Source organism: Taudactylus pleione, unplaced genomic scaffold (genome assembly GCF_031769625.1).
Source record: "Taudactylus pleione unplaced genomic scaffold, aTauple2 ptg000083l, whole genome shotgun sequence".
Lineage (NCBI taxonomy): Eukaryota > Metazoa > Chordata > Amphibia > Anura > Myobatrachidae > Taudactylus > Taudactylus pleione.
Genome location: NW_028284485.1, coordinates 690,782 through 715,169, shown reverse-complemented (window position 1 = coordinate 715,169; position 24,388 = coordinate 690,782). Strand labels below are relative to the sequence as shown.

General features: G+C 46.4%; 1 protein-coding gene across 2 annotated transcripts in view; it reads left to right on the top strand.

The window, feature by feature from the left end:
* Nucleotides 1–24,388, top strand: part of NRAP (nebulin related anchoring protein) — a 157,116-nt gene that overhangs the window by 406 nt on the left and 132,322 nt on the right. Inside the window, exons 1-2 of one of the 2 annotated variants that reach the window (XM_088468251.1) lie at nt 10,627–10,898; nt 24,139–24,233. In XM_088468251.1, the coding sequence (XP_088324377.1) occupies nt 10,827–10,898; nt 24,139–24,233 (167 nt within the window). In that variant the 5' untranslated portion in view covers nt 10,627–10,826. Of the gene's footprint in view, nt 1–10,626; nt 10,899–24,138; nt 24,234–24,388 lie in introns of those variants that run through there. The other variant, XM_088468250.1, reaches the window with a different exon arrangement.

Here is a 24,388-nt window from a genome sequence, read left to right as displayed (position 1 = left end):
CACGGTTCACGCTCAGTGCCCCCTGTAGCTGTTGGTGTCAGGAGGGTCTGGGTCAGTCTCCCTGTATACCTATCGCTTGGCTAAGGTATATTGTGCTCTATATCCTACCATTCATGTAGCTGATTTAGAACCGATTGTAATTATATTACACACAGTATGCATTGTATGTGACTGCTTGCTAGCTGCTGTATTGTTACTGTCTTTAATTTCTGTCTGTCAATTATAACTATCACTGTTTTCTCTCCATCCTCTTGGGGTGGGGGTTTCTTTCTGAGTACTTCATATTCATTAAGATATTTGTGAAGGTGTTCACATTGCAATGTTACCTTTATACTTATATAAGCGTACAGGGAAACAGGAGTTCAAGCAGGATTTATTTATGACTGTCAGTAATAACTATCACTGCTATTGCTCCATTTGACCCTCAACTACTGGGCCCCATACATGAGAGATGGATTGCCATGATCCCGCAATGTTGCAACTCTGCATCGCAAGATCGCAGAAATCCAACATGTTGGATTTCGGCAATTTGACGATCGCGATCAAAAAATTATCGCAATCGTCATATCGGGGACATCGATCCGGCGACGGATCACAGAACATTGATGGTGGGCGAGCGGAAATATCCGATCGCAGCCCTGCCTCGCGGCGATCCTTCGCAGATGTATGGGCACCGAAACAGGATGTGTAGGGGTTCAATTGTACTTCACATTTACGTGTGAAGACTGAGCTGCCCATCCCCCTCTCTCCTAATTTTTTGGAGACGCTCAGCTGCAATTAATCATGAAAATGTTTGCTGAGGGGAGATTTGGTCTCTCTCTCGAGTATACCTTTCTCCTAGGACCAAGGTATATAGCAGTGGAATCCTAGCAACTTTTTTGCTTGTATAAGTTGATTCAGTGCCGACTTGTAAGTATATTTGTATGCATTGCACTTATATCCTACCAATGTGATTGCGATTTAGTGCCCATTTGCAAATATATTTATATTCATGTAGATCCTATCAAACTTATGTGCTTAGGTAGTTGATTTTAATGGCCTTTTGCAAATCTATAATATGAATTTTATGTGACATGCTAACTGTAAAAAAAAAAAAGTTTTGGTTTTCTTTTGGGTTTTTTTCCTAACCCCCAACTACCTGGTGTATAGGGGTTAGAGAGTACTTCACATTTATTTTTATCTGTGAAAGGGGTCACATTGTTAACCCTACACTGGTTGTAGGTTACTTGCAAGTATTTCCCATGTGTTAGGACAAGGGTAGACAGGAGACTGTAGTCCCTGTGCTGGTTTCATGTAAATCCTGTGCAGTTGGCCTCTCAGGATTTCATACATGAAGGACTGTGTGTTGATTGTTGTACACCACAACAGTCCACCTCGCCAGCACCTGTTTAGGGGTCACCTTAAATGTCCTCCTGGTCTCAGGTTATGATGCAATTAGTGGACCGCTTATCAGCCTCCCACTTTGGATTACCCACAATGATTACAGCCTGCTATGTTTCCTCTTCCCATACATCCTTCCTGGATGGAGGGTTATGTCCACTCAGTTCAGAATCTGGCTTTTAGCATCTACCTATCTGCAGATGTTACAGGCGAATAAGGCATCAGCCGTCTAAGCATATAGATGGATTGCATCGTCCTCTCAGTCCACCATGCTTTCAGATTCTGGTATATCATCTGAGGAGGCAGAGGATACACAGGTTTCTCCTTCTGGGTCAAACTCGGAGAGGGGGAGCGTCATTTATCAGTGGATGTTCCCCTCTAGCAAGGGCGGTTAATTCAATCCTCATTATAAAAGATGAAGTACCGGCTCCTAAAGCCTAATAAACCTGGTATTCAGACACCAGAAGGTGATTTAGGCTGGATTCCCTCAATGTGAACAGCTCACTGATCTTATGGGGGAAGCATGGAACACTCCAGGTAAACGGTTCCAGATTCGAAAAAGACTGTCTGTTTACCCTCTCCCAGGGAGAGTGCATTTGGTGGGAAATCCTCCTCCCTACTGGAGATACTTACGTGACACCTCCTAAAGGGTTGCTCCCCAGAAGGTTGTTTGCACAACTCCCCCATCAGATCCTATCAAGGCCATTCATGCCCTGCTAAATTTAGGGGTGATAATCCCAGATTCCTTTTGCTAACAAGGAGTTATTACTCAGATTTGTTTTTGATTCAGAAGCTAAATGGGTCTCATCGCTCTATTCTGAATCTGAAATCTCTCTACAGGTTCATCCATGTGCCCAAGTTCCATATGGAGACCCTACGGTCAATTATGCTAGCAACGGAACCTGGGGATTTCATGGTCCCTGGATATACAGGATGCATATTGCCCTATTCCACCAAGGGTTTCTGAGTTTTGCTGTTCATCAGCAACATTACCATTACCCTTTGGTCTGTCCACAGCCTCTTGGGTGTGTACCAAGATAATGGCAGTCATGACTGCTCATCTCAAAAGGAGTCAAGATACTGTCATACGTGGACAACCTCCTAATACTGGCAGTCTACGGAGGTTTTACAACATCATCTCCAGCTGACCACTGCCTGTCTACTGGAGCAAGGCTGGATAATCAATTGGAAAAAGTATTTCCTTTCTCCAACACAGCAGATGGTACAGCTGGGGGCGCTACTGGATTCCCTGGCACAAAAGATCTTTCTACCAGTGGTCACACCTTTCAGGGAAGATGGACAAATCAAGAAAGTCATCTGCCAATAAACATTCTGGAACTGCGAGCAGTATACAGAGCACTGATCATGGCACAGGACCTGCTCCAGGGCAGGCCACCCCAGATCCAGTCCGACAATGCAACTACAGTGGCCTACCTCAATCATCAGGGAGGCACAAGTTATGCAGCCATGAAAGAAGTGACAAAGGTTCTGATTTGGGCAGAACATCGTCTTCCAGCCATCTCACCAATATTCATAATGGGAGTGCTAAATTGGGAAGCAAACTTCCTAAGTCGCCAGGACATACACGCCGGAGAGTGGTCTCTCCATCCGGGAGTGTTTCAGCTCTTGGTAAACAAATGGGGTCTACCAGAGATAGATCTCATGGCATCACATTACAACCACATGGTCCCCAAGTACAGGTCCAGGTCCAGAGACCCATCAGCAGCATTCATGGATGCACTTGACAGTAAGATAGGACTTCAAGCTGGCGTATCCATTTCATCCGATTTCTCTACTCCCAAGAGTTCTCAGAAAATTGAAGCAGGAAGTCTGAACGGTAATACTGGTGGCTCCGGCTTGGCCCAGACGTCATTGGTTCACCGACATACAGAATCTGTCCATAGACAGTCCTTATCCTCTTCCTCTATGGCAGGATCTGCTAACGCAGGGTCCTTGCCGACATCCGGACTTACCGCGTCTGGCTCTGACAGCGTGGCTCTTGAATCTTCCATCGTAAGAGCAAAAGGTTTTTCCAGTTCTGTACTTCAAATGATGCTTAGGGAACGGAAGCCTGCCTCTGCCCGCATCTATTACAGAGTTTGGTATTCCTTTGGTCAATGGTGTTCTCATAGGAAATGTAATCCTAAAATATTCAGGATTTCCAAGGTACTGGCTTTTCTTCAGGCGGGTTTAGATAAAGGTCTCCGCCTGGCAATTACCAGATGTTAGAATTTCTTTCCAAGGAGTTCTGAGAGTTCAGCCTCCTTTTTGTTCCACCGGTAGCATCGTGGGATTTGTCTTTGGTTCTTAAGGGGCTACAGGCTTCTCCATTTGAAACTTTGGAATCTGTGGATTTAAAGTGGTTAACAGTGAAAACACTTTTTCTGCTAGCTATCTCTTCTGCTTGCAGAGTCTCTGATTTGGCAGTGCTATCTTGTCGCTCCCCAATTTAGATTTTTCACCAGGATAGAGCTGTTCTTGGTACAAGGGAGGGTTACCTTCCTAAGGTAGTTTCCCATTTTCATGTAAATGAAGAAATTGTTGTTCCAGCTTTTCTGTAGATGAAGTCTCCCTGGATGGAGTTAGTGCTCTCCGGATTTATGTGGAGCGTACAAACTCTGTTAGAAAATCAGATGCTCTTCTTGTATTGTATGGTTTTCACAAACGAGGATGGCCAGCTAACAAGCAGACACTGGCTCGATGGTTACGTATGACTATCTCTCAGGTGTACACACAGGCAGATCTCCCTGTCCCAAGCACGGTGACAGCAAATTGGTCTGTGGGGCCATCATGGGCATTTAGTCGTGGTGCCTCTGTTGAGCAAGTGTGCAAGGCAGCCACGTGGTCTTCTGTCCACACTTTTCTTGATACTTTTGCCTCAGGATGCTTCTTTTGGGCGATGAGTTCTCCTTTCTTCTCAAGAGCGTCCCTCACCCTAGGGGAACTGCTTTAGGACATGCCCATGGGATCCCTGTGGACCCCGAAGAAGAAAATTAGAGTTATGGTAGACTTTTCTTCGAGGCCCATATGTCCACAGGCCACCACCCTGACGCACCTGGCTTCATTTGGGTGATTTTTCTTTTGGTCACAGATTCCCTCATTTTTGTGTAAGAATGTTTCTGGTGTACTATTGTTCTTCCTTCTCCTCTTTCTTTCTCCTGCCTTGAGGCTTGTTAACTAAACTGAAGTCCTATGGCTATGGGCAGGATATATATGGAGGAGGACGCGGGGCATCCTGGGAGCTGAAGCTTTAACTGTTTAGTGCCTGGTCTTCCAACCATAAAATCCCATGGTATCCCTGTGGACCCTATGGACCTTGAAGAAAAGGAGTTATCTAGGTAAGTCTACCATAACTCCAATTCTTTTTGTTTTTGGAGAACCAGCTCTTGATGCCATGACATCACACAGCTGAAAGAGAGGAGCCACGTTCGTGAAGACTGAGGAGCAACAAGAAGAAGGTAAGTGTGGGGTCTGGCAGTGACTGGGGCTGGAGACAAGAGCCGGCAAAGAAGGGCTGGACTGGAGAGACAGAAGAGGGGCTGGCCCCAGACACAGAAGGGGAGGCTGGCTGGGGAAACAAGGGGTGCTGGCTGGGGAGACAGAAGGGGAGCTGGTTAGAGACAGAAGTGAGGCTGGCTGGTGAGACAGAAGGGGGGGCCTTGCTGGGGATACAGAAGGGGGTCTGGCTGGAGAGACAGGGGGGCTGACTGGCACTGGAAAGACATCAAAGGGCTGGAGTTTCAGAAACATGTGGGGGGGGGAGTATCCTATTTTGTCAAACCTAGGTGTCTCATATTCACTGAGTATTAGGATTGTGAGGTGTAGAGGTTTTCTGAATCGAACTTTGGTGGACGGAAAAAATGTTCCCTGCCCAGTGGCCTATCAAGATTCAGGAGGAGGCACTGCCAGAAATCAGGAGAGGTGAGAGAAATAGCAGATACGTAGTCACCACCACAACATGACACTATAGTCCTAGACATGTTTGTGCAACTTTTTAAATAAAAAAAAAACGCATTTATTTAAAGAGAATACAGTGACTTGGTGAAAATGTGTAACTGTCGTAAAGCGACTTTGAGTCCTGATGGAGTAAAGCGCTATATAGATAAATTATTATTATTAAGATTGTTGCCAGTTTACACTGTCTTCAAGGTTAGGGAGATCCCCAGGGTTAGTGTTCTCATCTACAGGAGAGTAGCTGAGGAGATGTATGTACCATGACCTGCAGCATATCGTGCACGCCGTGTGCTAGGGACATATCCGGATCACCCTGCCTGAGCTATTATCTCCCTCTGACATCACAGTCTCCTGAGTCACAGCCCAGGCTCCGCTGTTGATGTGAAAGTCACTTCTTGGTATAATCCCTTCTCCTATCTGACATGTGTACTCATTCCAGGAGCAGGTCTCCGAGCCAGCAGTGGGTTAGCTAGAGTCTATTATAACCTATATTATAACACCTTCAGAGTATTCCAGAGGCCAAAGAGGGGGAGACGAGAGCAATGTTCTTGGGCAAAATTTTGCTGCTGTTAATACACAGTGCAGGTGTACATGACTGCCTGTAATATCTTTAAAATAAAATATATATATATATTTATTTTTTTTCATGATCAGAATTTGTTATTGTAATATTTATAAAAGTGATGATTCGCACAGTACCATTTCTATTCTTCTGTAGACTAGGTGTAGTCCTCCTGTGCACAGTGCCACTTCTATTGTTCAGTAGGCTAGGAGTAATTCTCAGTATCTGTTCTTATCCTATGCACAGAACCACATCTCCTTCTGTATACTGGGTGCACTTCTCAGAATGTATTCTTATCCTGTACACAGAACCACTTCTCTTCTTCTGTTGACTGAGTGTAATTCTCAGAATTTAAAATTATCTTGTGCACAGAACCACATTTCTTCTTCTGTACACTTGGTCTAAATCTTAGAATCTATTCTTATCCTGTGCACAGAACCCACTTCTCTTTTTCTGTATATGGGGTGTAATTCTCAGTATTTGTTTGTATCCTGTGCAGAGAACCACTTCTCTTCCTCTATATTGGCAGTAATTATCAGTATCAGTTCTTATATCATGCTAAGTGCCACTTCTCTTCCTCTATATTGGCAGTAATTCTCAGTATCTGTTCTTATACCATGCTCAGTGCCACCTCCCTTCATATATATATATGTATGTGTCACTATATATAGGGCGTGATTCTCAGTAGCTGTTCTTATCCTGTGCACAGTGCCACTTCTCTTTTTCTCTATATGGGGTGTAATTCTCAGTATTTGTTTGTATCCTGTGCAGAGAACCACTTCTCTTCCTCTATATACTGGCAGTAATTCTCAGTATCTGTTCTTATACCATGCTCAATGCCACTTCTCTTCCTCTATATTGGCAGTAATTATCAGTATCTGTTCTTATATCATGCTAAGTGCCGCTTCTCTTCCTCTATATTATATTGGCAGTAATTCTCAGTATCTGTTCTTATACCATGCTCAGTGCCACCTCCCTTCATACATATATATATATATGTATGTATGTCACTATATATATGTCACTATATATAGGGCGTGATTCTCAGAAGCTGTTCTTATCCTGTGCACAGTGCCACTTCTGTTTCTCTATACACTGGGTGTAATTCTCAGAATCTGTTCTTATCCTGTGCACAGTGCCACTTCTGTTTCTCTATACACTGGGTGTAATTCTCAGAATCTGTTCTTATCCTGTGCACAGTGCCACTTCTCTTGTGGGGAACTTTGAATATGCCACACAGAGTGTGTGACCACATGTTGGAGGTGTTGATATATGTGTAGGGACAATGGGTCTGATTCAGCAGTGAACACAAAGGTGATTCAGGATGCAGATTGAGCGATTGTTTGCCATTGTGCACACGTATAAGCCGCACTACGATCGCATTGTGAATACGTACGCACAGGAGAATCATTCGCAAAGTGAGTGACAGGCTGTCAGCATTTGGGGGTGGTGACATGGGGTGATTAGCCACAGTGATTGCATACGCAGCATGAAAGCTCTCTGCGTGCAAGACTTGCAATGTCTGCATCAGGTCACTTTCTGCGTGACTGCCCGATGTACATTGATGGTACTGATATTTATGCAGAAAAGCAACATTGGACGGTAAGGAATCTATATTTGAACCTCTATATACCCCTGCCTATACCTTCTAATATCCTACCTATAAACCTCTAAGGATGACGCTATTTTGCGTACGCAGTCATACAGTAAATAAAGACTCCAGACTTGGAACGTGTGGTTCCAAAGCACAAAGTATTATTAAAGTAAAAGTACAGTCAGTTACACGCTATTGATCCAAACACAATTCGGCACAAAGAAATTATACAGACCCAAGTACAGTATACATACGCAGCGCTTTCTGGTCCAGATGTTAGGCATCAGCAAGAAACCCCTCAGTCAGCATTCAGCAAGAAGACTAAGAACCCAGTGTTGGAGCACACATATTTATACCCCCTCCCCGGAATAGACAGAACAATAGAGAAGTTTGTTGCTTATGCCATTGGTTCCCAAGGGGGAAGCATCTGTTACAGAGCGTTTAACAGGCTGGTTCAAATAGACTCAACCCAGTCTCCAACAACTGGGGGTCTCTGCCCTCCCGCCCCATGCAACATCCTAACAGTTGTTCATATAATATACATTTTGTTGCTTGTAGGCTCTGCGATCCATAACTTGAGTTTGCATGATGCGACCTCCCCACCGATAACACCGGAATACTGTAAAAAGAATACGCATCAGGACAAAACCAAACACAACTTGCTTAGCATGTATAATACCTTAGTTATCAAATACCTTTATTTCTCAGCATTTAAACTAACTGAACCAACTTAAATCATACACTTTAAAGCTTATTGAACCTTATGTGTGAATATGTAATGTGTAGGTATTCAGGGTTTGATATAAGGACGCTAGTTAACTTGGGGCAGATGCGTGCGCATAAAGCTAATAATACAGTGGTTTCATACAAAGTCCTATGCATTCGCTAATATGCGACTAGTTAACAGCGCAATTGTGAGTATTAATGTGTGTATGAGACATGATGAAAGATGCAATCGCATGTTGCTAATAGTAATATCGCCACATGTACTAACGGGTAAGTTTATCTAAAATGGCGCTTAGGCGGCCATTCGCAAAATGGCGTCTTGCGATCTCATTTCCAAAGTGGAGTCTTGCGGCCAGTCGCAAGATGGCGTCGCTGCAATTAAATTTTAAACTGAACTTGTCTCAGCCAATTATTCAGCTTCGACAATGCTGCCTTAATACTAACCACTATGCCACCTTTTATATATAATGCCACCTTGTATATATAATGCTAACCACTGTGCCACGCTGAATATCTAATGCTAACCACAGTGCCACCATGGCAAACAGCAGTTCTTACGGAGTGTCTGATGTGACCTATGAGGCATTCGGGCCCCCATATGACGTTTTCATGGTCCTCCGCAGCGCAGGGCGTAGGGCCCCTCAATCAGGTAAGGCAACGTAAGGGCCGCGGGGAATTACTTTTATAAATAATAGCTGAAAGTGGAATCATCCATTGAATGATATTATCTATATCAGGGAGTATAATATCTTATGTTTACCTCTTTCTTGTCTTAAGCTGGGTACACGCCTGACCGATATATCTGCAGATGATGGTTGCTCATACACACTGAACGGCTTTCACTGACTATCTGGCCTGGGGTCCCGCTGGTCGGAAGTCGCATCGCGCTCCCCTCCGGAGTCCTGTGCAGTAAGTGTATGGGGGTGGTAGTCCGCCACACACAGCACGATCTGTAGATATATCTGCCATCGGCTGTGCTGCACAGCCGACACGATGTGTGTGAGATCGACGCCATTCACAGACATATCGTCTGTACACACTGGCCGATGGGCACACTATATTTTGGCCAGTGTGTACCCAGCATTACACGTCAGTACACTATTATTGTTATCTTGTAATTGTGTTATTGAATCAACATCACAAACAAAAAATGACAATAGGAAAATTAGTTCTACAATAATGACAAATGTATTATATATATATATACGTACATACTGGGCTGGGTACAGGATCCCGGTGATCAGATTACAGACAGCGGAATCCTGACAGTCAGAATCCGAACAGAATTTCATAAGTATCATAACCCCTGACCCTCCCGCTGACCCACCTTTCTCACAGCCTAGTCCTAACTCTCCCCTCCACAGGCCTAACCCTAACGCGGGCCTATCCCTAACCCTCCCCCTAGTGCCTAACCTTAATCCCTAACCCTCCCGCTGACCCACCTTTCCTGCAGCCTGGTCCTAACTCTCCCCTCCACAGGCCTAACCCTAACGCAGGCCTAACCCTCACCCTAGTGCCTAACCTTAATCCCTAACCCTCCCGCTGACCCACCTTTCCCGCAGCCTAGTTCTAACTCTCCCCTCCACAGGCCTAACCCTAACGCAGGCCTAACCCTCCCCCTAGTGCCTAACCTTAATCCCTAACCCTCCCGCTGACCCACCTTTCCCGCAGCCTAGTCCTAACTCTCCCCTCCACAGTCCTAACCCTAACACAGGCCTAACCCTCCCCCTAGTGCCTAACCTTAACCCCTAACCCTCCCGCTGACCCACCTTTCCCGCAGCCTAGTCCTAATTCTCCCCTCCACAGGCCTAACCCTCCCCCTAGTGCCTAACCTTAACCCCTAAAGCTAACCTTAATTCTTACCCTCGGGATGTCAGCGGTCGGGATTCTGGAGCCTGGATTGCGACTGCTGTCTGGATTCCGGTGCTGGGATTATGACTGCCGGGATACCAGCTCCATCCCTACATACCAGTGTACACACTGGCATAATATCACTTAGAAAGGTAGATGAATTACATAAAAAGCATAAAGTTGAGGTCGTCTAGGATTTCAGAAGTGACAATTGTTGGGGGAAGGGGGGGTAAAAGGTAGGACCCGTTGGTCAGAATACGCATTTTGTAGCATGTGGCTGGACGTAGGCTATTATGGATTTGAAGCTGCTTGGGGGCAGATAATCTTGACATATACTTGACGTCATTGTCCTATATCACAGACTGAGCTATAAGCATTAGATTACTAACAAATTTTGTGACGTTCCTAGTTACATGAAACCCCTGTATGTATCTATGTGACTTCACTCTTCTTTATAGAAAACATTGTCACCCATGTGTTGTCCTGCGCCCCCCCTCCCCACATCCCCTATAAATGGGATCCCTACTTCCGTCACTTCTCCCAAGTGTACATAAATAGACTCTCTCCAGCGTTGCCAGATTTAAGAGCTGACTCTGACAGAAGGTCACTGACGAGCTGGTACTGAGAGCGGGTTACTGTACTAGTTGGTGTCAGCTGTCTGTTCCCCTAGCTGCCTGGATCTGAGAGTCTGTCGCTTCCCACCACCTGCAGAAGTGCCACAATTTCCCCTGCCCATCGTTTTCCTACCCGAATTTCACAATGAACGTCGTGCCGTGTGCCCGCTGCGGCTATGGCGTGTACCCGGCTGAGAAGATAAACTGCATAGACCAGGTTAGTCTTTCTGGCGGCTGCATTTTTCGCTTTGCCAATCGGTTGTTTCGCATTGCTACAATCTGATCAGCTTTTATTAAACTGGTAAAGACATGAGCATTTTTATGGGTGACCGTTGTGCCAGTACGATGATACCTAGAACACTAAAACGCTTGATTGTATGTGACTAGAGGTCTATTGATCATACAACTTTCCTACAATGTCTTTCCGCTATGTCAGATCACAATTGTAATCTGGGTCAATTCACCGGTCACTTCTCGCCAAAGGGTACGGGTGACGGTGTAAGGTGGTAAATCTCCCCTGTGATGTCTAATATCCATCATAAGTTACGGTTAGGCCTGAGTTATTCTTTATAGTACACGCGTTTTCCTAATAAGCCCCGAAAATAGATCACATCGGAACTGCGTATAAAACATAAGTTACAGAAATTTATAGGTATATTAACATCGCCTGTACATTATAATAATGGCATAGTACCGCGGGTTTGTATTGTGCGGTTCCATGGTAGTCACATGTCATTGCGCTGGCATGCAAATTGTTTAATGAGGACACAGAAGCTCACCCAGTCTGTGCACTTGTATCTTCAGAGCTGTTTTTTTGCCTTTAAATCTGTATTATATATTGGACAAAGGGCCTGATTCAGAGCCGGACGCAATTAGCGCTCGTTCGTTCAGAAAAAGGGGTGGCTATTCAAATGAACCGTTCGCTCTTTGCAGTCTGTTCACGCCTCTATGTCTGAATGAGCGAACAAAACTTGCGGTCGTTTTTTGGATAACTACACCCCTTGGCTGCTCGCATCCTACGTCATGTCCGCTATTTATTAGATTAATCGAGTACATCGAACAGCGTATGAACTGCTCGCTATTTTTGTGGTTGGTTTTTCCTACCACAAATTTGCGAGCAGTTCTGACTATAAAATAACCCAGTGACGTGGTCAGTGACGCTGCTGTATTAATTATGCACACCCATAAAACGCCCGTTTTGACCTTTAAGCACGCCTGCGTTCTGAATTCCACTCCCCGTTTTCAAGCACCTTCCCCTGTTACCACCCACATACGCCTCCTCCTGTCACTCATATTAGCAGGCATTCGCTATTTAGCGAACAGACGATTTTCGGCCGCACTGACTGGTTCGCGCATGCGTATTACGATCCGTACGCATGCGCAGTTGGGCAAACATCGCTCAGAACGAACGAGCGGCCGCTTATGAGCGGCTCTGAATCAGGCCCAAAGTTCCTTTTGGTATGTGTCTTCACAAACCTGACGTAGGCGTACGTTTCTTATTGCTTTTTAGTCTGTAGATGATTATTGTCAGCTCATGTCCACTACAGGTGGTTCCTCAATGAAATCCATATTAAACGATTATTGCTGTGTATGTGTATTTTAGGAGACCTCTGTCTGTGGCGGGGGCCCCTCTTTGTGTTATAAAGGCATAGGTACTTATAAAGGATTGAATTGGTAATAAAGGCCTGGGTTGGTATATAAAGGCCTGGGCTGTAATACAAAGGCCTAGGTTGGTATAAGGGGCGTAACAACCGTGGGTGCGGTTGCTATGGGGTCTGCAGCACCTCCAGGGGCCACCTCCCCCTACACACCTCAACGGCTCACCTCAACGGCATTACTAGAACAGAAGCCACTGATGATCCACAGAAATTTTGCTAAGGGGCCCCCACCTCTGGTTACTCCCCGGTTGGTATATAAAGGCCTGGGTTGTTATATATATATATATAACTATGTTGATGCTGCCGAGTAATTTTTGTAACTGCATCGCGTCTGTGTCTAAGTCGCACAGCGCATGCATCCCGATTGTGTTCGTATTGTCGCTGTACCAATTGAAAAGCACATTAAGAACTGAGCTTTCTTCAGTGTGACCCAGCTTCATCTCCGGTGCAGAGTTTGGTTCTACGCATGGGCCTAATTCAGCGGTGGACGCAATGTCAATATCAGGCGCAGTGGAGCGATTTTCTGCTAGTGCGCATGCGCCAAAGCTGCACTGCACCTGTGCAGTGTTTGGCTAGTGACGGTGGCCGCAGGGGTTGCGACTCATATATATTAGTGTCGCAACAGTTTCAGGGGCGTGTCACAGCCTGCAACCGGCATCCCCTACGCAGGTAAGGCGCCAGCATCCGATGCCTGCATCCGTGTACGCAAGCAGCAATTCTGAGAGGCTGCCTGTGGGCGCCTCAATACAAATTCCAGCGGTTGCAGTATTTGCATATTTTCGTACAGCGGTGAATTGACTCGGGATCGCAGCAGCGACGGCATTTTCGTCCATCTCTGAATCAAGCTCTGATACACAATTTGCGCTTACGACCCTAGAGGGGATGGAATTATGCGTGTAAGTGCAGCCAGAGTATATTGAATGGCGCCTTAATGCAAAATATGTCCCATACTGACCAGAAGAAAGACAAATATGGAGGCGGGTCGCTTATGGGTGCTTAGCTCATGGTGCAGAATGCAAACTGATGATGACCAACCCTGACCACTTCTGACTGGCTGATTGCCTCTGAATCCCTCCCATTTATGCTAATACTCTAGTAATGTAGCTGCTGCGGTCTATACTCATTATTCTAGTGATCTTAGCAATTGGTCTGCAGTGTTGTAAATCGTTGCTGTAAAGAGGCAGCAAAGTACTGTGTATCACATAACCACCGACAATTAGCAACATTCTACAGTAGCTATCAGTTAAGTCTTACTACAGTGCAGGTTTTTAGAAGTGGAGATGTTGCCCATAGCAACCAATCAGATTTCAGCTATTATCTGCTTGAAGGGGTTGGGTATGAAATCCCGGCTGTCAGGATGCCGCTGGTCAGAATACCGAAAGCCAGAATCCCGACACCCATAGGAACAAACGGTAAGTGTTTTACTAACCCCTAACCCTCCCTTCCCGGGGCCTAACCCTAACCTGCCCCTTAGTGCCTAAGCCTAATTTCCCCCTCCCCGCACCCTAAACCTAACACCCCATCCCCAGTGCCTAAACCTAACCTCGCCCTCCCGGCACCCTAATCCAAACACTCCCTCCCCGGTGCCTAACCCTCCCCTAGTGCCTAACCCCGCACCCTAATACTTCCCCCCAACACCCCGATACTTACCTTCGGAATGCAGACGGTCGGCGACGGTATTTTGACCATCGGCATCCCGCACGCCGACTACATCCCTGCTAGAAGGTGCTAGATAAATGTTAAGTAGAATGTGATTGGTTGCTATGGACAACATCTCTAATTCTAAAAACCTGCACTTTAGTAAATATACCCCTTAAGCTCCGTACACACGGAGCGATCAGACAACGATCAGATATCGTTGTCTGATTGTCCTCCATGTGCTGGATGTTCGATATCGAACATCCAGCCCATGCACCAACCCCCAAACGATTGTAACGACCAGCGATCGACGATCGCGGGTCCCTATAGTAACCAGGCTAACCTGGTCGATATCGGTTGGCCTGCACGTACGGGCGATGGTCGATATCGACCATCCGTGCCCACGCATCGACCATCGTTTTGGGGTAGGACGATATGAATGATAATGATATGATCGATATCGTTCATATCGTCCTGTTATACCTGACCGTGTGTACGCACCATTAGACTTTAGAACAAGACAAGATACTGCAATAAAGCTATACAGACACTTTTTTATTTTTTTTGCAGTTAAATGGTTTTAAATACATAACAAGTACAGCAGAGTCACAAAGTGTTACTTACAGTGCATCCAGAAAGTATTCACAGCACTTCACTTTTTCCACACTTTGTTATGTTACAACCTTATTCCAAAATGGAATAAATTAATTTTTGTCCTCAAAATTCTACACACAATACCCCATAATGACAACGTGTAAAAAAAATTTTTGCGATTTTTGTAAATGTAATAAAAAAAACCCCTAAGAAATCACATGTACATAAGTATTCACAACCTTTGCTCTATGCTTTGTTGATGCACTTTTGGCAGCAATTACAGCCTCAAGTCTTTTTGAATATGATGCCACAAGCTTGGCGCACCTATCTTTCGGCAGATTCGCCCATTCCTCTTTGCAGCACCTCTCAAGCTCCATCAGGTTGGATGGGGAGCGTCGGTGCACAGCCATTTTCAGATCTCTCCAGAGATGTTCAATTGGATTCAAGTCTGGGCTCTGGCTGTGCCACTCAAGGACATTCACAGAGTTGTCCTGAAGCCACTCCTTTGATATCTTGGCTGTGTGCTTAGGGTCGTTGTCCTGCTGAAAGATGAACAGTCGCCCCAGTCTGAGGTCAAGAGCGCTCTGGAGCAGGTTTTCATCCAGGATATCTCTGTACATTGCTGCATTCATCTTTCCCTCTATCCGGACTAGTCTCCCAGTTCCTGCCGCTGAAAAACATCCCCACAGCATGATGCTGCCACCACCATGCCTCACTGTAGGGATGGTATTGGCCTGGTGATGAGCGGTGCCTGGTTTCCTCCAAACATAACGCCTGGCATTCACGCCAAAGAGTTCAATCTTTGTCTCATCAGACTAGTGAGTCCTTCAGGTGCATTTTGGCAAACTCCAGGTGGGCTGCCATGTGCTTTTTACTAAGGAATGGCTTTCGTCTGGCCACTCTAATATACAGGCCTGATTGCTGCAGAGATGGTTGTCCTTCTGGAAGGTTCTCCTCTCTCCACAGAGGAATACTGTAGCTCTGACAGAGTGACCATCGGGTTCTTGGTAACCTCCTTGACTAGGGCCCTTCTCCCCTCGATCGCTCAATTTAGATAGCCGGCCAAATCTAGGAAGAGTCCTGGTGGTTCCGAACTTCTTCCATTTACGGATGATGGAAGCCACTGTGCTCATTGGGACCTTCAAAGCAGCAGTTATTTTTCTGTACCCTTCCCCAGATTTGTGCCTCGAGACAATCCTGTCTCGGAGGTCTACAGACAATTCCTTGGACTTCATGCTTGGTTTGTGCTCTGACATGCACTGTCAAGTGCGGGACCTTATTTAGACTAGGGGTGTGCACCGGCCACTTTTCGTGTTTTGTGTTTTGGTTTTGGATCTGGATCTTTCTTCGTGTTTTGGATCTGGATTGGTTTTGCCAAAACCACCCTTCCGTGTTTTGGGTTCTGGGTTTTGTGTTTTGGATCTGTATTTTTTTGAAAAAAAGCATAAAAACAGCTAAAATCACAGAATTTGTAGGTTTTTCTGCTCCTATGCTATTATTAACCTCAATAACCTTAATTTCCACTCATTTCCAGTCTATTCTGAATACCTCACACCTCACAATAGTGTTTTTATGTCCAAAAGGTTGCACCGAGGTAGCTGGATGACTATGCTAAGCGACACGAGTGGGCGGCACAAACACGTGACCCATCTAGGCGTGACACTGCAGTGGCAGACAGGATGGCATTGAAAAACTAGGCCCCAAACTGTACATAATGCAAAGAAAATAAAGAGGTGCAAGATGGAATTGTCCTTGGGCCCTCCCACCCACCCTTATGTTGTATAAACAGGACATGCACACTTTAACAAACCAATCATTTCAGCGCCAGGGTCTGCCACACAACTGTGGCTGAAATTATTGGTTCGTTTGGGCCCCCACAAAACAAGCTGGCAATTTATCTGTCCCTGCACAAACTGGCTCTACGGAGGCAAGATGTCATCCTCATCCTCCTCATCCACCGATTCCTCACCCTCTTCAGTGTGTACATCCTCATCCTCACAGAGTATTAATTCGTCCCTGCTGGAACCACAGGTCCCTCTGTACGTTCTGGAGGCTGGTCTCCCTGGAAGAGTTGATAATTCATTTTATGAACATCATCTTCTCCACATTTTGTGGAAGCAACCTCCTACGCCTTTCGCTGACAAGGTTCCCGGCTGCACTAAACACTCTTTCGGAGTACACACTGGAGGGGGGGCAACTCAGGTAAAATAGAGCCAGTTTGTACAGGGACCTCCAAATTGCTTCTTTTTCCTGCCAGTACAGGTACGGACTGTCTGACATGCCTACTTGGATGCTGTCACCGATGTAATCCTTTAACAGACAGACGCACACGCTTGTCGCTGCTGCTTTGAGGATTCAAGTGCGGCTACAGCCCACACAATTCACAAAGACAGAAAAAAAAAAAGAATATTTTTATTGTTTGTGGAGCACACTTTGAGGGTTACACCACCCTTTAACAGACAGACGCACGCTTGTCGCTGCTGCTTTGAGGATGCAAGTGCGGCTACAGCCCACACATTTCACAAAGACCGAAAAAAAAAGAACAATATTTTAATTGTTTGTGTAGCACACTTTGAGGGTGTCACCACCCTTTAACAGACAGACGCACGCTTGTCGCTGCTGCTTTAAGGATGCAGGTGCGGCTACAGCCCACACAATTCACAAAGACAGAAAAAAGAAGAATATTTTTATTGTTTGTGTAGCACACTTTGAGGGTGTCACCACCCTTTAACAGACAGACGCACGCTTGTCGCTGCTGCTTTGAGGATGCAAGTGCGGCTACATCGCACACAAGTCACAAACACATTAAAAAAATAGTTTTTTATTTTTTGGAGCACTTTGAGAGTTACACCACCCTTTAACAGACAGATGCACGCTTGTCGCTGCTGCTTTAAGGATGCAGGTGCGGCTACAGCCCACACAATTCACATAGACAGAAAAAAGAAGAAGAATATTTTTATTGTTTGTGTAGCACACTTTGAGGGTGTCACCACCCTTTAACAGACAGACGCACGCTTGTCACTGCTGCTTTAAGGATGCAGGTGCGGCTACAGCCCACACAATTCACATAGACAGAAAAAAGATGAATATTTTTATTGTTTGTGTAGCACACTTTGAGGGTGTCACCACCCTTTAACAGACAGACGCACGCTTGTCGCTGCTGCTTTGAGGATGCAGGTGGAATCTAGACGGGATTTGGAACCGAGGACACACTACCTCCATCAATTGTCTAAATCCCACTGCACTAATGTCGGATACCGGACGCACGTCTAACACCAACATAGCAGTCAAGGCCTCAGTTATACGTTTTGCTTCAGGATGACTGCTGTCGTACTTCATCCTCATCGCTAGGGACTGTTGGAGGGTCAATTGTTTAGTAAAAGTAGTGATGTTCCTACTTCCTCTCTGGGATGATGAACAACTCCCAGCAGCAGCAACAGCACTAGGAGGAAGTGGTTCTTGATCTTTCCCTATTTTATTTTTATCGGAGAAAGTTTGGTCCTCCATTTATGTTATATTGATATATATACGTGCGGCTAAAGCGCACACAAACACAGAAAATATTTTTTTATTTTTGCTGGAGAGTAGTGCACTTTGTGGGTTACACCACCCTTTAAGAAATGAGCCAGCCGGCTCTTTACTTATGGGACACAGGCGCACGCTTGGCGCTGCTCCTTTGTTGATGCACGTGCAGCCACAGTGCACACAAGTCACAAACACAGAAAATATATATTTTTTTGGTTTGGAGTGTACTTTGGGGGTTACAGAACCCTTTAACGGTCAAGCCAGCCGGCCCTTTACTTATGACACAGGCGCACGCTTGGCACTACTTTGTTGATGCACGTGCGGCTACTGCGCACACAATTCACAAACACAGAAAATAATTTTTTTTTTGGTTTGGACTGGAGTGTACTTTCGGGGGTTACAGCACCCTTTAACGGTCTAGCCAGCCGGCCCTTTACTTATGACACAGGCGCACGCTTGGCACTACTTTGTTGATGCACGTGCGGCTACTGCACACACAATTCACAAACACAGAAAATAATTTTTTTTTTGGTTTGGACTGGAGTGTACTTTGGGGGTTACAGCACCCTTTAACGGTCAAGCCAGCCGGCCCTTTACTTATGACACAGGCGCACGCTTGGCACTACTTTGTTGATGCACGTGCGGCTACTGCGCACACAATTCACAAACACAGAAAATAATTTTTTTTTTGATTTGGACTGGACTGTACTTTCGGGGGTTACAGCACCCTTTAACGGTCAAGCCAGCCGGCCCTTTACTTATGACACAGGCGCACGCTTGGCACTACTTTGTTGATGCACGTGCGGCTACTGCGCACACAATTCACAAACACAGAAAATAATTTTTTTTTTGGTTTGGACTGGAGTGTACTTTCGGGGGTTACAGCACCCTTTAACGGTCAAGCCAGCCGGCCCTTTACTTATGACACAGGCGCACGCTTGGCACTACTTTGTTGATGCACGTGCGGCTACTGCGCACACAATTCACAAACACAGAAAATAATTTTTTTTTTGGTTTGGACTGGAGTGTACTTTCGGGGGTTACAGCACCCTTAACGGTCAAGCCAGCCGGCCCTTTACTTATGACACAGGCGCACGCTTGGCACTACTTTGTTGATGCACGTGCGGCTACTGCGCACACAATTCACAAACACAGAAAATAATTTTTTTTTTGGTTTGGACTGGAGTGTACTTTCGGGGGTTACAGCACCCTTAACGGTCAAGCCAGCCGGCCCTTTACTTATGACACAGGCGCACGCTTGGCACTACTTTGTTGATGCACGTGCGGCTACTGCGCACACAATTCACAAACACAGAAAATAATTTTTTTTTTGGTTTGGACTGGAGTGTACTTTCGGGGGTTACAGCACCCTTAACGGTCAAGCCAGCCGGCCCTTTACTTATGACACAGGCGCACGCTTGGCACTACTTTGTTGATGCACGTGCGGCTACTGCGCACACAATTCACAAACACAGAAAATAATTTTTTTTTTGGTTTGGACTGGAGTGTACTTTCGGGGGTTACAGCACCCTTGACGGTCAAGCCAGCCGGCCCTTTACTTATGATACAGGCGCACGCTTGGCACTACTTTGTTGATGCACGTGCGGCTACTGCGCACACAATTCACAAACACAGAAAATTATTTTTTTTTTGGTTTGGACTGGAGTGTACTTTCGGGGGTTACAGCACCCTTAACGGTCAAGCCAGCCGGCCCTTTACTTATGACACAGGCGCACGCTTGGCACTACTTTGTTGATGCACGTGCGGCTACTGCGCACACAATTCACAAACACAGAAAATATATTATTTTTTTAGCACTTGGGGGGAGCACCCCTGATGGACAGAGCACCCCCTGGACAACACTACAGCACCCCTTTAGGACTGGGACACTGCACAGGACTTTGGAGTGGACACAGCCCCTATGGAGAACTGACTGCACAACACAGTCCAGCCAGCCCCTATGGACTTTAAAGTAGTGGACACAGCCCCTATTAACAGCAGCACAGCACAACACAGCCAGCCCCTAAGGACTTTGAAGTAGTGGACAACAGCAGCACTACACTACACTACACTACACAGCCCTAACTCCCACCCTCCCTCTTCACTGTCCACAGCCGAGTGAGAAAATGGCGCCGACGCGGGTACCTTATATAGGATCCAAAACCCGCGAGACTCGGAAGGCGGGATGATGACGTTTTGCCTCGATTTCAGATCCGAGTCAGGCGGGAAAAGTCGAGCCTGATTCGGATCGGACTCGGATCGGGGGGGCTCGGGGGGGTTCGGATTTCAGAAATCCGAACCCGCTCACCCCTAATTTAGACAGGTGCATGCCTTTCAAAATCATGTCCAATCAACTGAATTTACCACAGGTGGACTACAATTAAGCTGTAAGAACATCTCAAGGATGATTAGCGGAAACAGGATGCATTTGAGCTCAATTTTGAGCTTCATGGCAAAGGGCGTGAATACTTACAGTATGTACATGTGATTTCTTAGGGTTTTTTTTTCATTAAATTTGCAAAACTCTCGAAAAAACTTTTTACACGTTGTCATAAAGGGGTATTGTGTGTACAATTTTGAGGACAAAAATGAATTTATTCCATTTTGGAATACGGCTGTAACATAACAAAATGTGGAAAAATTGAAGCGTTGTGAACACTTTCTGGATACACTGTATCTGCACAGTCTTGTCTAGTGATACTACTGTAGTAGTATATGGCAAATGTTTTAAAATTATATTTTAGCTGCAGTGAAGTTAGCTGAATACATTGTGTGTTTCAGGTACGTTTAGCACTGCAGCAAGTGTGAAGCAAGATGCATTTACCATAGAGATGGGAGTTCTTACTGTGCCCATCATGTGTTTAATGCTGCTAGAATATTATTCTTTTACATTGCCATGGTTACCCGTGTGTTTGAGTCCTCCAAACAAGTCCTGTAAACTAACAAATGTACAATCACAGCCAATATTACACGTACCCAGGCTTGGTGGTTGATTGCCACTCTGCATAACAACTTAGCTTGTGCATGAGCTACTGACAGGACTGGTACCCAGACTCACGGACAGAACAGACAGAATTACAAGCAGGGACAGACTCACTAAGAGGACAGAGAGACACACAGGGTGTTGGGAGACGGAAACACAAAACAGACAGACACACTGATGGTGCTGGGAGAGAGTCTCACAGTACAGACGGTATGCAGCCGGGAAGCCGGCAGACGTAATCCCGACAGCTGGCTTCCCAACTGCTTTATCCCGGCGAGGGTTAAATGACAGGCGTCTAAATCTAGAAACCTAGGCGCCTGTCCTTTTACTGACGCCGGAAGACCGGCGCCCGGCATCCCGATCGAAGTGATGCCAGATGCCGAGTGTGGACAGCCGCGGGGGGAGGGGGAGGGTTAGGTTTAGGGCTCCTAGGGGGGACTTAGGGTTAGGCACTCCCCTGGGAGGTTAGGGTTAGGCTAGGGGGAGGGTTAGGCACCCCCTGGGGGGAGGGAGGGTTAGGCACCCCCCCGGGGGACTTAGGTTTAGGCAGCGGGGAAGGGGGGGTTAGGTGTAGGCACTTAGAGGGGGGATTAGGATTAGGCACTGGGGGGAAGGTTAGGATTAGGCACCCCTAAGGAGGGTTAGGGGGGGGTGTCTAGTAAATACATACCTAGGGACGATCAGGATTTTCACCCATGTCGGGCAGCCGCTGTCGGGATTCCAACCGCCGGCGGTAAATCATACCGATACCGTACAGACTGACTCACAGACAGTGCTGGAAGACAGAATCACAGGATAGACTACCAGACACATTGAAGTTGCTGGAAGAAAAACTCAATGAAAGGACAGAGTGATGCATACAGTATAATGCTGGGAGACTTTGATACGCTCGGGACAAACAGACTAATACCCCTTTCAGATATACAACCTGGGAAAATTCCTGCTCAGACCCGGGAATTTCTCCTGTGCAAATTCCCGGGTATTTGATCGAGACCCCCCTTTCACACTACAGCATCTACCCAGGAAATTCCCAGGTAGACCCCTTTCAGACAAGAGCAGGGTTTTTCTGCTTACCTGCCTCTTCTCTGCCGTCTGCTCCTCCTAGCCTATCCCCTCTCTGGCTGATGATGATGATGATGATGATGTCATCATTCAGCAGCCGGAAGCCGGCCAATCACAATGCAGATTTTTTTAATTATAATTTAAAAAAAATTATTTTAATTCCCTGGTGGTCCAGCGGGAGTGCGGGCGGCCCGCTGTGGCACAGCCGGCCGGCGCTGGGGTGGTGAGCAGCAGTGCTGAGCGTCCTATAGGACACTCTGCGCTGTCAGCTACATGTAAAAGCTGCCTGGTGCTGCCCGGGAGTAGTAAATTCCCGGGTAGCACCATTCAGACAGAAGCAGGGTAATTTCCCGGGAAATACCCTGGTCGATTGCAGGGGCGGCTACACGGGTAGGTACCTTTCAGACAGACTTGGCTACCCGGGAATTTGGCTGAGGCAGGCCAAATTACCGGGATTCTGGAGATGTCTGAAAGGGGTATAACAAACACATTGACAGTCCTGGAAGACAGGCTTACATAACAGAGTGACATAAACATACACACTGACCATGCCAGAAGATAAGACAAAGAGGCATACATACTGATAGTGCTTGGAGACAGGCTCACACTGCGAGCAGTTCAGGCTAAAAGACAACCAAGTGACGTGGTCGATGACGCTCCTTTACTAATTATGCACTCCCATAAAACGCCCTTTTTACCGTTAGGCACGCCTGCGTTCGGATCTCCACTCCCCGTTTTCAAGCACCTTCCCCTGTTACCACCCACAAAACGGTACATTCTGTCAATCAAATTAGCAGCCCCTCGCTGTTTTGCGAGCGCACGATTTCCGACGGCAATGACTGGTTTGTGCATGCGCATTACGACCCATACGCATGCGCAGTTGTGTAAACATCGCTCATAGCGAACGAGCGGCTCTGAATCAAGCCCCCAGTACACAGAGGCCTGATTCGGTTATGTATTGTGCATAAACCTGATGGTTTCCGTACATATCCAAATTTGGAACATCTGCGCAGGATCCGTTCTATGCATGTGCAGAATGGGTCCTGAGATCACGCCCGCCGTGCCCCCTGAGCGACAGCCATGATTGACTGATTGATTGGCTGAGTAAGCTTCAGCCCACACATCTATGGACGCTGCGCTCGCATCGCAGGTGCATGCAGGAGATGTCTATTTTCTACAGGCACCTTCTGCTGAATCAGCATATTAATTGGACGGCATTGCACAGCCGCTCCCTTCCGCATCTGAATAAGGTCCACGGTTCATACACGTTGCAGTAAGCGGCTGGAAAGTGCAGATAATAAGGATAACTACTGTAGCTTGGAGCCTCTGAAATGCAAAATGAACAAGATGCAAATATAAAATCTTTTTTTTTTTTATGTCCACACTAAGGGGCCTGAGCATTTGCGGGATATCCCACGAAAACAGCCGTTGTCAGGACGTACCTGCGAATATTAAGCAATACCCAGCAATCGCCATGGAGGGACCGCAGCAGATTTCTCTAATATCTACCGCGGTGCCTACATTCCCAACAGCAAAACAGCCCCCATAGGCTTCCATGTGGGCTGCTATGCTGCCGGATTTACCAAGCTGTATGTACATTTTTGCATTGCGAATTTAGGGTCTCATTCAGACCCACTCGCGAGCGCTGTACGCTCGCAAGCGGGTCGATGTTACCCAAATGCGCATGCGCATGACGGAGGGAGCTCAGTCGTGCGCATGCGCGAGACCCGGCGAGCGACGGGAAAGCCGTCGCTCGGGGTCTCGCTCCACAGCTATGTGAGCGGCCAGGAGGCCGCTCCAATATTAGGTAGGACGGCCCTGATTCAGAGCGAGCGCTCTTGTCAGAGCGTCTGGCTCTGAATCAGGCCCTTAGTTAGTATTCCCATTGTTAACATTTCTTGATTTTCTACCTTAATTTATAACAATAGCTGTTATTTGGTGGAAGTCTCAGCCTATACAACTCAGTGTAAGATAAACTGTATTATTTTTCCCTTTAGACATGGCACAAGGCTTGTTTCCACTGCGAAATCTGCAAAATGATCCTGACGGTCAACAACTTTGTCAGTTACCAGAAGAAGCCGTTCTGCCAGGCGTAAGTTTTGCGCGTTTCACTCTTTACTATGTCCCATAACCCCTTTGTCTTAAGATATATTTATAAAGCTTGGTCCATACTGTTAAGAAAGCCTCACAGAGGTGACTGCACAATTATCACAAAGAGCCAATTGGCGATCATTGGGGGCGGGTGTT